Here is a 15,545-nt window from a genome sequence, read left to right on the forward strand (position 1 = left end):
CTACATTCTACTCAGGACTTGCAAGCTAACAACTGTGGTTTCTTTTACTGAGGCAATCTATCTCATGTAAGGTCTTCCTTTCCCTGCACACGCTCACACCTTATCCTAGAAATATTGTCTTTTCTGCATTCTTGAAGGGTTTCATGGCCGGGATCCTATGGTAGTTGTGGGTTTTCTGGGCTGTTTTGGCCGTGTTCTTAAGGTTTTTTTTCCTAACATTTCACCAGTCTCTGTGGCCGGCATCTTCAGAGGACAGGAATCAGAACTGGTATCAGTAATGCTGTCCTCCAACACTACACTTTAAATGGGTTGATTTTTTCCCTTGTCTTTCTTCTGTCTCCTTTTACATTATGTGGATGATTTTGTTCTTTGTTGACCATCTTTGCTTTCTTTTTTTTTTTTAATTTCAAAAGATGATGGGATATCTTTTGAAAACCATGCAGGTAACATGTTCATAAAGCTTTTGCTTCAATGTAGCTTTTCTTCAGGTTTCCTGCCCCAAGGGAAGTGTTTGGAAATTGGAAGATAGCTTTCTAGTCTGCATTTTGTGAAGTGGCCATGGCAACATTAGTTTAGCTGATTGGTTAAAGGGTACTTATGTTTCTCTGTTGTGTGTAAAGTACTTACTCATACCTTTGCTTTGCCATTTCATTAAGTCCACAACGGCCTTTTAAAATATTTCAGCACAGGGGAACTTCAGCCACATCCAAACTGTTCTTGCCTCTGTCCTCTCTCAGCAGCCATAGTACAGATCAGGTGTTCATCTTCTGAGATCCTCTAGCACTGGGGAATTCTAGATGAGGGAAGTTTCAGTTGGAATTTGTGTGTAGTATATGTATACTTAAATTTCCATTTTTAAGAAGCTAAGAAATTAAATTCTTAAAAAAAAAAAACCACTACTCTGATATATGAATGTGAGATATTGTGCTTCTGTAATCCATAATTCAAAACACCAAGAAAATGTTGCCAGCAGGAAAAAGAATGCCAAATTTTACATACCAAAGGGCACACTGAATGTTGACAACTCCCAATGGGAGTGGTCAAAATGGTCTACAGGATGCTGTCTTGTGCCCATTACCATTCACACTTGTCCAAACCCAGCCATAAAATTGCTTAGTGTTTGGGTGAAAATTGGTTAACTGATGAAAAAAGGAGTCAACTTCTGTGATCACTTGCTTCATATAACTTGGCGAATAATAGTGAGTACCCTCGGGTAGACTATCTTGACTGCTGCCATTGCTGCTGTCAACATTCAGGCTGCCTTTTGCTATATAAAGCTTGCCATCCTTTTTCCTGCTGGCAATGTGAGTATGGTACTGTATAGCAGTATCAGGCCATTTCTTGGTGTTTTGAATCATGCATATAGAAGTACCATTTCCCGCACTGATAAACTAGAGGGTTTTTAAAAGAATTGAATACATACAGTTTTCCTCTTCCCATGCAAGAACTGATGTCCTTTGCTGTAGTGAGACTAGATTCCATAAACAAAATCAGAGCCATACTGCACTAGCGTGTGCTCACTGCATTACCCTGAAATGTCATATTTCAGAAGCAGTGTCCCTTTGTTTACTGCGTAGTGTGATGCTCTGGGTGTATCTGCACTATGCAGGTCTATGTGATACTGCTTTAACTCTCAGGGCTCCATCCTAAGGAATCTTCAGATTTGTAGAAAACTAGCGCTGTAGTATATTCCCTTCAATTGTAGCAGATGCTAAGTACTTCGCTGAATTGCAGATCACAGCATTTCTTTGGATGAAGCCAAGGCAATTTAAGCAGTAGCAAAGTGATAAAACTCTACAGAGCAGACACACCTTTGGTCTTTGTGTTTAAATTCTAGGCATTGAGCTGTCTACTCAGGTCATTACTATTTTTGAAGCAATTGTCAGTCTATCCATATATCAGATTCATAGGGATATTTCAGAACGAAGGAACATTTTCAGATCTCTGAATACCTTTTGATGCAAATAAACTACAGTATATTCAAGGTAGTCAGTCAGTCAGTGTTGAGTTTGCATCTTCTCCATTTTGGCCAGGTGCAACTGGGATTGAAGACCGGTTGCAAGATGGAGTGCCAGATACCATCGCTGCTTTCAGAGAGGCTGGTATCCAGACATGGGTGCTGACTGGAGATAAGCAGGAAACAGCTGTCAACATTGCTTATGCCTGCAAACTTCTTAACCAAAGAGACACTGTCTTTACCATTAATACCGAATGTAAGGTGAGTCTTAACAGTCTCCAAGGACTGTATGATATCCTGGGTAACTATTTGTTTTAACACCACATGAATGGTGTAAAACTTGAGTCATGGAAGTGCTTTGGCCATCATTGGTTTTCAGTTATGTTATTTCCAACATCATTATTTTCCAGGGGACTGGAAACCAAGCACTATGAGGAAAGACAGAAAGAAATAGGCATGTCTGGCCATGAGAAAAGAACACTGAGGGGAGATATGATAGCACTTTCCAAATACTTGAAAGACTGTCATACATAGGAGGGGCAGGATCTGTTCTCGATCATCCCAGAGTGCAGGATACATAATAATGGGCTCAAGTTACAGAAAGCCAGATTTAGGCTGAATATCATGAAAAACATGTTAACTGTTAGAGCAGTACAACAATGAAAACAATTATATCAGAAGGTAGTAAATGCTCCAATGGGTGCCTCCAGAGAAATTTGGACACCCATCTGTCAGATCTGCTTTGATTTGTGTTCCTGCATTGAGCAGGGGGTTGGAATTGATGCCTTATACATGCCTTCCAACTCAATTATTCTATGATTATTTTAAAAAGTAATATTTATTTATTTATTTATTTATTTATTTATATTTATTTATTTATTTATTTATTTATATCCCGCCTATCTAGTCAACTCGGACCACTCTAGGCAGCTAGAGATAATATAAATATTATCATGGATGACATTACTTTTTTAATGTGATAAGTAGTGTTGTTTATCGAAAAACATTGCTTTTTCTGAATCATGGGGAGGAAAGAAACCATGTTTTGGATTTTAAGTGTATTTTTATTTTAAAATTTTATTTTAATAATAACAACAACAACAATAAAACTCTTAGAATTGCAGAGCCAGAAGGGACCCAATGGATCATCAAGTCCGGTCCCTGCCAGGAAGGCACTGTGGAGAATCAAACTCCCAACCTCTGACTCTACAGATAGATACCTAAATCAGTTCCAAAAGTAACTAAAAAGAAATGGATTAGTAACATGCTACATTAGTGGCAATAATGCGTTATGTCCACAAAGAGGAGCAGTCTAAGAAACTCCTTTTTAAAAAAATAATACTTTAAAATAATCAGATCTTTTGGAGCATTGAAAGGAAACCTGACTGCCACTAACAATGCTTATATGGGCTACCTATATATTGGTATCTACTATAGTTTATAAAAATATGTTGTTATTTTTAATGACAAATGTTTGCTGAAGTCATTTGGTAGAAGGTTTCTATAAGATGAATCTCAACTATGCCCCTGCTCTTTATGGTGGCCAAATACAGTGGAGGAGAGTGGGCTCAATACTATGTTACCAAAGAACACTTTAACAGTGGAATAACTTCCATGCTTGCTTATAGGAAAATGTAGCATTGAAATTTATTGTCTTCTTACAGGAAACTTGTGAATCACTGTTGGATATCACATTGGAAGAAGTGAAGAAAGCTGAAGTTGTTCGAGGGACAAAGCGGCATTGTTTCAGCATTCAGCTGCCCTTTTCTTTGTCAAGCGCCGTGACTCCAAATCCCACAATTGGAGTGGTGCTTGATGGAAGAACTCTGAACACCATTTTCCAGGGACAACTGGAACATAAGTTTCTCGAACTAACCAAGTACAGCCGGTCAGTTTTGTGTTGCCGATGCACCCCCTTACAAAAAAGCATGGTGGTCAAGCTTGTGCGGAGTCAGCTGAAAGTTATGACACTGGCAGTCGGTGAGTACTAGACACACACACACACACACACACACACACACACACACACACACACACACACACACACACACACACACACACACACACACACACACACACACACACACACACACACACACACACTGTATTTGGACAAACATGTGACAGTGGACTGTATTAGGGGCAGTTGTGCAGTATCAAAGCAACTACAGGGTGGAATAAGGAGCTGCCCTTCCCTCCCAGGGCAGATCCACACCACAACAAAGCTGTTTTACCAACCACTGCACAGAGCTGTAGGATGAAGAGAAAAACTTGTGTTGCTGTTTAGATAGCCTTTTTGCATTCTGGATTGTTGTTGTTTTTATTATCTCTCACACAGATTTACTAAGTAAACTTTACTGAAATGTTATACAGGTAGGATTGAGTGTTGTGGATGATTATTGAATAGGCTTTCAGCACATCTTGTTTTGTCTGTGTGCTGTCATGTCAAATCTGACATATGGCAACTCTTTTCAAGGTTTCCCAGATAGAGAATACTCAAAAAAGTGTTCAACATTCCTTTCTTCTGGCGATATCTTGGGACTGTGCAGCTTGCCCAAGGCCACACAGGCTGGCTCTACTCACAGGAGGCACAGTGGGCACTTGAATGCTCAACATCTGGCCCTGCAGCCAGATACCTAAGCTACTTAGCTATCCAGTGAATACGTCACACAATTAGAGCACTGTGTAGGCTCCCCACCCCCCCGTAGCTGCTTGGCCCGCTTCACACAAAAAAATTCCCCATGAAGATACAGAAATGCACACATAATGTCATGGATCCAGGAATGGAACAGATCAGAATGTGTCCTAAAGCAGTGTTCCTCAACCTTGGGCCTCCAGATGTTCTTGGACTTCAACTCCCAGAAATCCTAGCCAGCAGAGGTGGTGGTGAAGGCTTCTGGGATTTGGAGTCCAAAAACATCTGGAGGCCCAAGGTTGGGGAACACTGTCCTAAAGAGTGCAGCAGTATGGATCATCCTTGATTCATCCTGGTCTGCCATATTTGGCTTAATCTCAGTTAAATGTGTGGAAACAATAACAGACTTAGACAATTATTAAATTAAAAATTAGATCATGAGAAATCAACTTGTTGAGACAAATTTTTAAAACTGTAAACATTTAACTTGTTAAATTACTAGAATTATAACTTACATATTAACTTACATATTAAATCAGTTCACTCTGCAGACATTACTCACACCCTCCCTCTATCCTGGAAAAATACCTATTTCTCTTTTTTTAAACTGGATTTACAATAGACAGCCTAACTTTGAGAATATGAATAAAATTATACAACAGTGCCCCAAAACCTTAGGAAAATAACTTTTGGGGTGAGAGGAATACAGTATAAGACCTTTGGAAGAATCAAATTAAAAGTTGCTGCACTTTAAAGAGCTGATTAGTTACTCCTAATATTGTATGTATTGTACATTAGCATAGCACTATAAAAAGCTTTGTCTAAAAAATACAATGCTATTACGTTTTTTATTTTCTCATCATAAGATTTTCAAGGTACGATATACAACAGGGATATTTCATTGCCTCCTTCTGCACAGTACTAACAAGAGTTAGCTTGAGTTCCACAGCAAACCTCTACCATTGTTGTCTTCCACTATTGAGGCTGCCCAGTGACTTCCCTTCAGAATTTTCTCTGTCACGTCACCATTGGAACTATCAAATCATCTGTTGATGTGACTCTTAATCCTGAAGAGGATGAATGTGCCTTATTCTGGTGCCTCAGCTTTTTGTAGAAGAATCTAGCATGTTCTCAGTTTCCCTGACATAGTCAAACCCCCTCATTGCATTAAGCCTAAAGGAAGCCACAGCCTTGAGTTTATTAGGGTTTAGCAAAATTATTAATTACAATACCATCTGGAGGTCACTAATGCATAGTGTCACATATCTCATAAATGGCTTTATAGTGCAGAGCAACAACATAGCCCTGTTAAGCCATACTTTCAAAAGCAGCTGGCCTGTCTGGTATCAAACTCCTACTGAACCCTTTCCTCCTGCAGCCAAAACTAGTCAACCAAACTGCCCAATTAATGAAAAAAAATACTGACTTAAGTCTCCTGTGGATAATGTTGAAAAGAACCACTATCCAGCAGCTGTTGCACAAGAGAACATGGATGATTTGCAAGCCCTTTCCCCTAAAGGTCTCTATACACAGGAAAGGTCCAAGGTACTGCTGAAGACCTAGTTGAGCTGCTCAACGCATAGGTGCCTGCAAATCTGCCTATTGAGCACAAATGAGTGATTAATGAAGCTGGGAAAAATAAAATCTCTGTTGACACAAGGAGAGGCTCTTTTTCTTACTGCTGAGCCTGTGTTGTCAAACTGGTGAACGTAAACAGCTGAGTTGTATGTGCTCAGTGCCACAGCCTGCTGCAAATGTAAAACAGCCTCTCTTTGCACCAACTGAAGTTTGGTTCTTTTTCATTTTCGTTTTTCATATTCATTACCATTTCATGGTACACAGTGTGTTGTAGTGGATAATGTGACAGACTAGGACTCTGGAATCCAGAGTTCAAATCCCTACTTGGCCATGGAAACTCACTGGGGGAGAGGAACTGGAAAAACCACTTGTTAAACGTCTCACCTAAAGCACTATTAAGGTTGCTATAAGTTGGTTCTGACTTGATGGCACATAACTAACTGTAAAAGTTTAAGCTGGCTAGATTGCTTAATCAGCTAGATCTCTGGAGCCAGACGTTAGGAGTTCTATTCTCCATTGTGCCTCCAGGGAGAAAAACCTGCCTGTGTGGCCTTGGGCAAGCTTCATCATTTCCAGGATGCCCCCAGAAGAAGGGAATGATAAACCACTTCTGACTGTTCTCTTCCTAGAAAACCCTGGAAAGCATCACCATAAGTCAGAATTTACTTAATGGCACATTGTTATTACTACTGCTGCTGCTGTCATTGTTGTCTTTGTCATTGTTATCATCATCACCAATCAATGATTTCATTTTGTGTTTCATCTTTAATGAATAAAACTTGTTAATACTATTTTTTAAAAAAAATTGAACATTCAATTTTTAGCACCTTTTTCTGATATTCCTCCACAGTGTAACAAATTTCATTTTAAAACGTTGTTTCCAAGCTCTAGTCTTAAGAGACACGTATGAAGAGAAATCAAATTAGAAATCCTGGACATCTGGTTGCATTATCAAGTCACTCTTACCATCAAAATGTTTCTCCTAATGTTCAAAGAAAAATCTGCTCTCCTATTACTTAAGGCTGTCAGATCTAGCAGTATTTTCAGTATTTGAATGGTATTCACTCTCTTTCTATCTATCTCTTCCTCTCTCTCTCTCTCTCTCTCTCTCTCTCTCTCACACACACACACACACACACACACACACACACACACACACAGAGCTATCTGCTCTTGTCCAATCTAAACATGTTCAGCACTTTTTTTATAGCACTTATTTTCCTCATCACTGACTATCTTCATTGCCTTTCTCTGAACCTGTTCCAAATCGTTTACTTCCCCCTTAAAGTGTTCCTAGAAATGAACACAGTATTCCACACAAGATCTAAGTAGTGCAAAATGAAATGGAACCATTCTTGCTCCTGACCTGAAAACTAGCATAGCGTATAATAAGATTGCATTCTTATGGTCTGGCTCCAGTTCTCAATACATATGTTCTGGGAAGGTCTGCAGTGTGGTCTCCATGATTATCCATCAGTGTCTGTAACGCATAGATGAAGTTTGACCTACATATTCAGAAGGAAGAGGGGAAATATGCCCTATAGCCCTTCCTGCTAGAACTCTGCCCCTTCATAATGTAGGTAAAAATCTGCCCCTTCATAATGTAGGTAAAAATCTGAATGTTGGTTCTCAGAAAAATGTCCTATACTTAGAAAAAGAGTATATCAGGGATAATGGAAAACTGGAAATAATTTTCCTGTTGTATTAGTTCTCCATAGGCTGGAATATGTTTACGTATATGACAGAACATTCCTTCAGATGAAACATTTCAGAGTCCAGAAAGATTACGTATTTGTACTCATTGCTCAATGGCTGAAATACAACACAATATTATGTATGTGTAAAACAGACATCACCCATTCAACCCCTTTTGTTAATATTACTTAACCTCCCACCTAGAGATGGGAAGGCTTGGGGGGGACAGAAAAAAGGGGGAGACAGATTTTTTTCCCTTTTTTTATCCAAAGCTATTTTTGTTTGTTTTTTCCTGAAAACTTGGGGGGGGGGTGGAGTGTGGAATATGTTCATTATGGTATTCAAACTATACAACTATATGAAGACCTAATGAAAAACATTGGAGACTTTATATATTTAAGTTCTCTCTAGAGATGTAAAGTTCCTGAAAATGTCCTTTTTTTGGGGGGGAAAACAGGAGAAAAAGTTTTTTTAAAAAAAATTAGAAATTTTACATCTCTACTCCCACCTATGGCTGAATTCATTCTTCTGTTGTTTTCAATTATAGTAAGCTGCCTTGAGCACTACTTAGTAGTGAAAAAAATGGGTAGAAATGTAATATAATGGAATGTAATTAATTAATCGTAAAAGCAGCAGTAGTAGTTGATGATGGTGGTGGTGATGATGGTTATTATTATGTTAAAGCAGTACCAGTTTTCATATCAAATTTCAAAGTATAATGGGATGTTTAAATTGCTGAGTATCCAGCATGGCATAGTGGTTAGGGTGACAGACTAGGTCTCAGGAGACCCGGGTTCAAATCCCTGCTTGGATGTCAAAAAACACTGGGTGGATTGAATTCATAAAATTACTCCTTAAATATCTCACTTACGGTACTTTAAAAGGTCATTTAAAGTTGCTATAAGTCAATTCTGACTTGATGGCACACAACACACACAATTTAAATTGGCCTATTCATTGGCCTGGAGTCAAGATCTGCCTGTAGAGAGGAGGGTTACACTCATGGAATAGGCCTTTACCCACTTTTCAGGAAACTTTCCTCCAGAGCTCACCCCATTTACTAGAGCCCTTTGACTCTCTGTGTAGCATGTTCACCAGGGGAAGGCTGCAGGAAAGAAGAAGCAGTAAGCCCAGGTGGACATGCCTAAATTTATTTATTTATTTATTTATTTGATTTTTTTACCCCGCCCCTCTAGACCATGTCTACTCGGGGCGGCTTACAAAATAAAATAAAACAGTATAAAAATATATAAAATCATAAAATTACAAATTTCAATTTATGTGGATCCAAGCTACCTTTCAAAGCAAGAGACAGACAGACAGATAAATGGACATTACTGGTGTTACTGCAAATCCATAACTTCATATAGATATTTCAGCTAGTTTTCAAAGAATACTGGAACTAGATTTGTGAGCTCAAGGAAATCAATCCATGGTCATTTTTTTTCTCAAGCAGTAGCCTTACCACCACCACCACCACCACTATCTCCCAAGCAATCTAACAAACTGCTTTCAAAACCAAGAGGAATGGGGCAGCGCATTGTGACAGGAGGGCCAACTGTTCAAAGCCAGATGGCATGTGAAGAATTCCATTGGACCAATTCAAGCTTCTCGTGTGAACTAAAGCTGTTCTTTTTGTTCTGGCCTTTTACTTTAACCAGAACTGCACTTCAAATTGAGAAAAGTGCCAGACTAACCCTTCTGTTCATTTAAAAACCATTTTAACCTCTACAATTTTACTGGTTCTTTAGGTGATGGGGCAAATGATGTAAGTATGATTCAGGCAGCTGATGTTGGAATTGGCATTTCTGGACAAGAAGGTATGCAGGTACGTATAATAATGGACACATATTCTTTTTCACTTGGCAACTACTGCTAAGACATTTTTAATCCATATTCAGAATTTACAGGAGGCTGTATTCTATATGGCTGTGTGATCCTTTCATACCATCAGGGTCCAAGGTTGAGCAATACTTTTACTGGATCACTTTTTAAAATTTACAAACAAAACTTCTGAATTCTCCAGAACTCTTCCTCAGAGAAAGATGGTATGGAACCTGGGGCTAAGGTAAATCCTCCAAAATTTGGGCCAGATGCAGTGCCCGTGTCTCATGAAGCCCACCTGCCAACAAGGCAAAATAGAGCTTAGATTCCACGTGAGACAAAGGTGACAAAGGTAATTCATTTAACAGTTCCTCCCCTCTCTGCAAACAAAAAGTTCCCCTGGCAACAGCTCTGCCACTTATCTTAGAAGAGGCACACAATTCTCTTTTTCGACTTAGAGCAGAAAGACATGAAGCAAGGTCCCAGGCTTCACATCTGCCACATAGGAGAATACCTTTTGATCTCAAAGAATCCATCCCAGCCAAATTGGCAATCCTACCTCCAGTAAACTGAAAGAAATTGAATCTTCATAAAAGTTCAGTCTCACAGAAAGGCCTCTTCCAATGCCAACAGAATTCTTTCCAGGCAACCAATCATGGCATCATCACGCACAAAAAATGTCTAAGTGATCCTTTCATGGAAGCAAAGTCCAACGTCTTGGGTCACCAAGAACTTTCAAATAAGATGAGTTTTCACATTCTTCTAACATTTTAGGGATTCAGGAAAGACAATCTTTTGAATTCTGTAATAGATAAGGAAACTGTTCCGAGCTGATAATGGCTGACTGGAAGTTTCCTGTGATAGTTGAATGACTGCTGTTGTTCACACAGAATGTTAAATTTTCTCAGGAAATTCTGGGGGAGAAAGTCTATGCAGCATCTCAAATCACTACAATTCTCACTGAGATCATGTGTCAGTAACCCTCATCAATCACTAACACTGTCTTCTTCCCTTCCGCTTTTTTAAAAATTGGCAAGTGACATAACACTGAATTGATAAGCAGTACATAATATGTTTGTACAGCAAGAACATTCCCCTCAAATAAGTTCCTCTTGTCTCCTCCAACCAAGTTTCATTATGCTTTTTCACTATAGCGCTATGTCAGATATGCATTGCAGTTTCACAAGTTATGTCAGTTTGGTGCTATACGACTTGCCAAAATATGTTTTTAAAAAAGAACATCCCACCATCAACATGACCTCAAGATACACTTGAGGGCTGATACAGGTGATCAATACATGACAGAAAGTTAAAAAGAGAGAGAGAGAGAGAGAGCAAAACAAGTAGGATCACTACAAAATAACACTAGCCCATACTGGCTGAATGAAAAGCAACAACTCATATAAAAAAGGACTAAGCTTACTCAGAATTAGCTGTACATCATGGAGTCATTAGAAGATACAGTACATCAAATTTAATGATGCAAGTCCAGCACAAGCCTTGGAATGAACTGCAGTGTAGTCACACCCTAACTTTCTATGGAGCTATTAGAAGTAGTATTGGAAGGATTGATTTAAAAAACTGTGGGGGATTATGAGAGCCACGGTGTAAAACATCTGCAGGGCTGGAGGGTTCCCACCTTTATCCTATATTCTTGCTTCAATTATTTATTTAAGATTCAGCTATTCTTTAAACCAATGTCCAACAGCCGGTAGCAGTTTTCTGCCTTGCTTATTAACACAAGCATCACTTTATCACATGTAGAAAATCAATGCTGAGTCATAGCTTTGTGACAAACCAAAGCCCAAGGGTGGGTTGAGATTTAAATCCAAGTCACTCTTAAATCCAGTAGTCTCCACACAGGACTGTACTGATTGTTATAAGCTATCAAAAAAAGAGCCACCATCCAGTATTTTCTTTAAGTGTCCAATATTTCTAAAATGGCTCTTACATCTGACCAGTCAGTATTCGTGTCACTTTAGCATGGATGAAACTGTTCTGCTGGACTTGGAAAGGTAGGTAGTTAAAATTCCATATCAAAAACTATAGCAGGTTTTAAAATTAAATGACCAGATTAGAAGTATATCGTATTCTTAGCTTTTACCATGCTGGTTGGTATCTGACTGTCTTTGGTCTACTCTGGGCCAGCTGAGAAATAAATGATTTCTTTTTCTTATTGGGTTTTTTGTTTTGTTTTGTTTTGTTTTTTGCCCTAGGCTGTCATGGCCAGTGATTTTGCCGTATCTCAGTTTAAGCACCTCAAAAAGCTGCTTCTAGTCCATGGACACTGGTGCTATTCTCGCTTGGGGAAGATGGTGATCTACTTCTTCTACAAAAATGTGGTAAGTTTAAACTTCATTTTCAGTGCCTCCATGCCAAGCTTTTCTTTCATAGCCACAGATAATGAGGACAATGATCATGTAGGTTCTACCTGATTAGGTAATCCATACCAGACAGCTAGCAAGTTCCAAAAATATTACACAGTACATTCTATAAAATTGCAATTAGAACCTTAAAGGATGATTCAATAAAGAAAGATGAAAGCCGATTGACCCTTAAATTTGCTAAAGAGGTTCATTCCTTTTTCTCAGTAAGCCAAAAAAAAAAAAAACTATTTCTATTCAATAAGTCCCTGTTTTCTTTTTTGTTTTGTTTTTTTAATTGCTGGTAGAACCTTGGCTATGTTTCTGCATACAGAATGGTAAATTATCACTATTCAAAATGGGAGTTGGCTTCCACTTAGGCTATAAAGCCAGCCAAGATACTTAATTTGATGAGAGCCACATGCTACCAATTGCCAATGACAGTAATCAGCTTTAGCAATATTATGGGAAGCTCCATTACGCACCTCCATTCCCATGTAATATGTTCCCATTATGGACTTATGGAAACATTAGGCCTTTTTTAAGATCCAAAACTAGGCTCTGACATAGAATGAAAAAGAAGCCGCTCTTCACAGGGAGACTTGTAAGATGTGTCATCTTAGTGAACTTCATTTCCATTCCACATCTTGCCCCATGGCCATCCTCCCAATTAATTTATTTTTATTTTTTGCTTCTGGTATCTTTTTTTTAGATATCGCTAATGTTGGGTTTAATTCAGGAAATAATTCCTCCCCCACCACCCACATTTCTGATCTGCACAAATATAGATATTTCATTCAAATCATCTGGTGGCAGGAAATAGGCTTTTGCCCTCTCATGTGGGGCTTTTGATGAACAGATGTAATCAAAACGTGCCATTGTGGGTTGCAGTCTGCCATTTCTTCCCATCAGGATGCATAATACTTTTTAAATACAGTGGCGATTGAGAGCATGCAGCCCTCCAAATATTGTCAGATTGCAGTTTCCACCAGCCGTAGCCTATAGAGCCAATAGTAAAGGATGCCGGGTTTAGAGTTCAACAGCACCTAGAGATCACAGTGGCTCAGGTGCCCTGGCACAGAGGCTTTCAACAAAGTGGAGCTGGTCTCTTCCATGCTAGATAAGCATGAGAGCGATTCTCTCCCCCTTCCCCATGTACAAGTTTGATTTTTCTCTCTGACATTTCACCCAAAGAGGCATTGAATTAAAAAAAATATTTATAGTAGAGGTTTTCCTGGACTGACTTTGTAATATGCATAATACAGATACATAGCATCAAATAACTACAAGAAAAACAAAACCAATTTGAAGTTATGAAAGCAACCTATGAGTTTGAATAGCAAAGAGATGATTATTAGGGAAGTGCACTGGAGAAAGTTTCAAGTTTGATTCATTTTGCATCCTGGTCCTTTTATTATAAACAAAATGAAAGCTTTTTCGGGGTTTTGTATTTTGTCTTCCTCGTTCATATTTTTTTCCTGTCCCCTAGTAAGTAAGCCATAAAGAACACACTCATGCATTACCTCATGCTAGCCTTGGACTATTCTCATGCTGGAGTAGAACTGGAATGGTTTTGTGTCAGAAGAGGAGGAGGAGGGTCTCCTGATGCAATCTAGTCAGATTAGAAAGGAAAGAGCAAAAGTAGGTAGAATGGTTTTGAGGTAGGAGGGAAAGAAGGGAAGAAAGAGAGGGACTAAGAGATCTCTCATTGATCAAAGCAGCCCTCCAGACCACTGGTTCTTAACCTTGGGTTACTCAGGAGTTTTGGACTGCAACTCCCAGAAGCCTTCACCACCTGCTGTGCTGACTGGGGTTTCTGGGAGTTGCAGTTCAAAAGCATCCGAGTAACAAAGGTTAAGAACCACTACTCCAGACCAATAAACAGCATGTTTATGCATGTGGATTCTGGCTGAGCTCCATGCAGATCACTGTCAAGGAGAATCACCTCAGCTGCTGGTACACTGTGACTCTCCTCGTCCTCTCCACAGACAAAGCTCCACAGGCTGACCCTGGCTAGGGACTGCCAGCAGTGGTGTAAAAGCCCAGATCTTCCCTTGCTTCTCTTCTACTACTCTTCCTGGAGTCCTGGTTCCACCATCTTCCCTTTTATTCCCAGCCGCTTTTTCTACAGGCAGAGCCTTGGTGACCTCTGCCCAGCTTAGCCCTGGCACTCCTCTTTCTCCAAAATGATTCCTTGTTGCCACCACTGCTGGCATAGATGATGAACAGCAGTGATTCTCCCCAGTACTTTCAGGAAGGTTCAAAGTCACTTCACAAGGACTTTGGTTGTTTCACATGATGCAAGCCTCGGTGCGGTTTTTAAAATTGTGCATTAACTGCATTTTTAAACTGCACCAGGGCTTCTATCCTGGTTCTCAGGTACTGACGGCACTGAGTCAGAACTCAACATACAGCAAAATCAGAGCCAGCGGAGCTACCCCTCAGCCAAGAACTATATCGCTGCCCAGCCACTGCTGGGGGTTTCCTCGGCCACCTCAGCACTGGCTGTCTGGCAGCGTTCTTTTTGCTGGGGTAGAGGCAGCTCTTTTTTCCTCCACATAGCAAGTGTGCAAGGGTGCCCTAACCTCAGCACTGTCGATAGCAGTGGGAAGCCCCCTGCCCAGCGCTGGCCAGTCTGCAGGCCAGGGGCTGCTCCATGTCCTATTTTTACTGTGAGGATTTGCATTAAAGGAAAACTTGTGAAACAGGTAGTTTCACGCCTATTTTTCGGATCACCTGCAGTTAAAAAAAATTACAGTGAGTTATCTAAAATATGTTGCTCCTGTCTGGGTGCTGGCAGGAAGAGCAAATCATCATGGGTCTAGGCTTGCATCCCATGAGGAGGAGAAAGTGATTCTTCTACCACCACCCAGAAAAGATTCTAGACTAGGCAGGGGAGAGAAGCTTTTGCTGGGACCACCAACAGACACATGCAAAACTGCTCCCATGGGATCAAGAAGCTTGGCTTGGCTTTTACACAGCCCAGACTTCTTCTCTCTGTTCCTCTTATCGTTTTCTTATCCACTTCTTTAAGAAAAAGGGCAGTGGGGGGGGGAGGGATCCAGCAGAAAAAGGGCTGGGGCAAGGTCCCTTTGCAGCCTTCCGAATTTCTGCTCCTCTCTCCTGGAACTTCTAATTGGCTGCTGGCAACAGCCCTCACAACCTTAATGACTAGTTGCTGTTTTTCTTCCTGGGCAATGGGACAGATAAAGGGTGAAAGAAATGTTTAACAAAAGAGAGAATTATGAAAAACATGAATTTTTTGTGTTCCTCTCATTTAAATTACTCCTTTATATTTAATTAGTTCACTTTTTTGGAATAGGAAAGAACACAAAAGTTAAAATGAGATACTCTTTTGTGTTTATTCCCTTTTGTTTTCAAACACAAACCCTGCCCCTAGTGACTACTGACCCATTTGGTACACTGAGACTAATTACAGATGGCAAACAAATTCTTGTTACTGAATCCTAAACCTTGTAACAGTGATGATGCT

General features: G+C 39.8%; 1 protein-coding gene across 2 annotated transcripts in view; it reads left to right on the forward strand.

The window, feature by feature from the left end:
* The window catches only part of ATP10B (ATPase phospholipid transporting 10B (putative)), a 204,224-nt gene that overhangs the window by 174,635 nt on the left and 14,044 nt on the right, over window positions 1-15,545 (forward strand). For both annotated transcript variants that reach the window (XM_020809289.3, XM_020809288.3), the window contains 4 exons: window positions 2,034-2,218; window positions 3,622-3,937; window positions 9,617-9,693; window positions 11,906-12,031. In XM_020809289.3, the coding sequence (XP_020664948.3) occupies window positions 2,034-2,218; window positions 3,622-3,937; window positions 9,617-9,693; window positions 11,906-12,031 (704 nt within the window). The remainder of the gene's footprint in view (window positions 1-2,033; window positions 2,219-3,621; window positions 3,938-9,616; window positions 9,694-11,905; window positions 12,032-15,545) is intronic.

This window comes from Pogona vitticeps, chromosome 2 (assembly GCF_051106095.1).
Source record: "Pogona vitticeps strain Pit_001003342236 chromosome 2, PviZW2.1, whole genome shotgun sequence".
In the NCBI taxonomy this organism is placed as follows: Eukaryota; Metazoa; Chordata; class Lepidosauria; order Squamata; family Agamidae; genus Pogona; species Pogona vitticeps.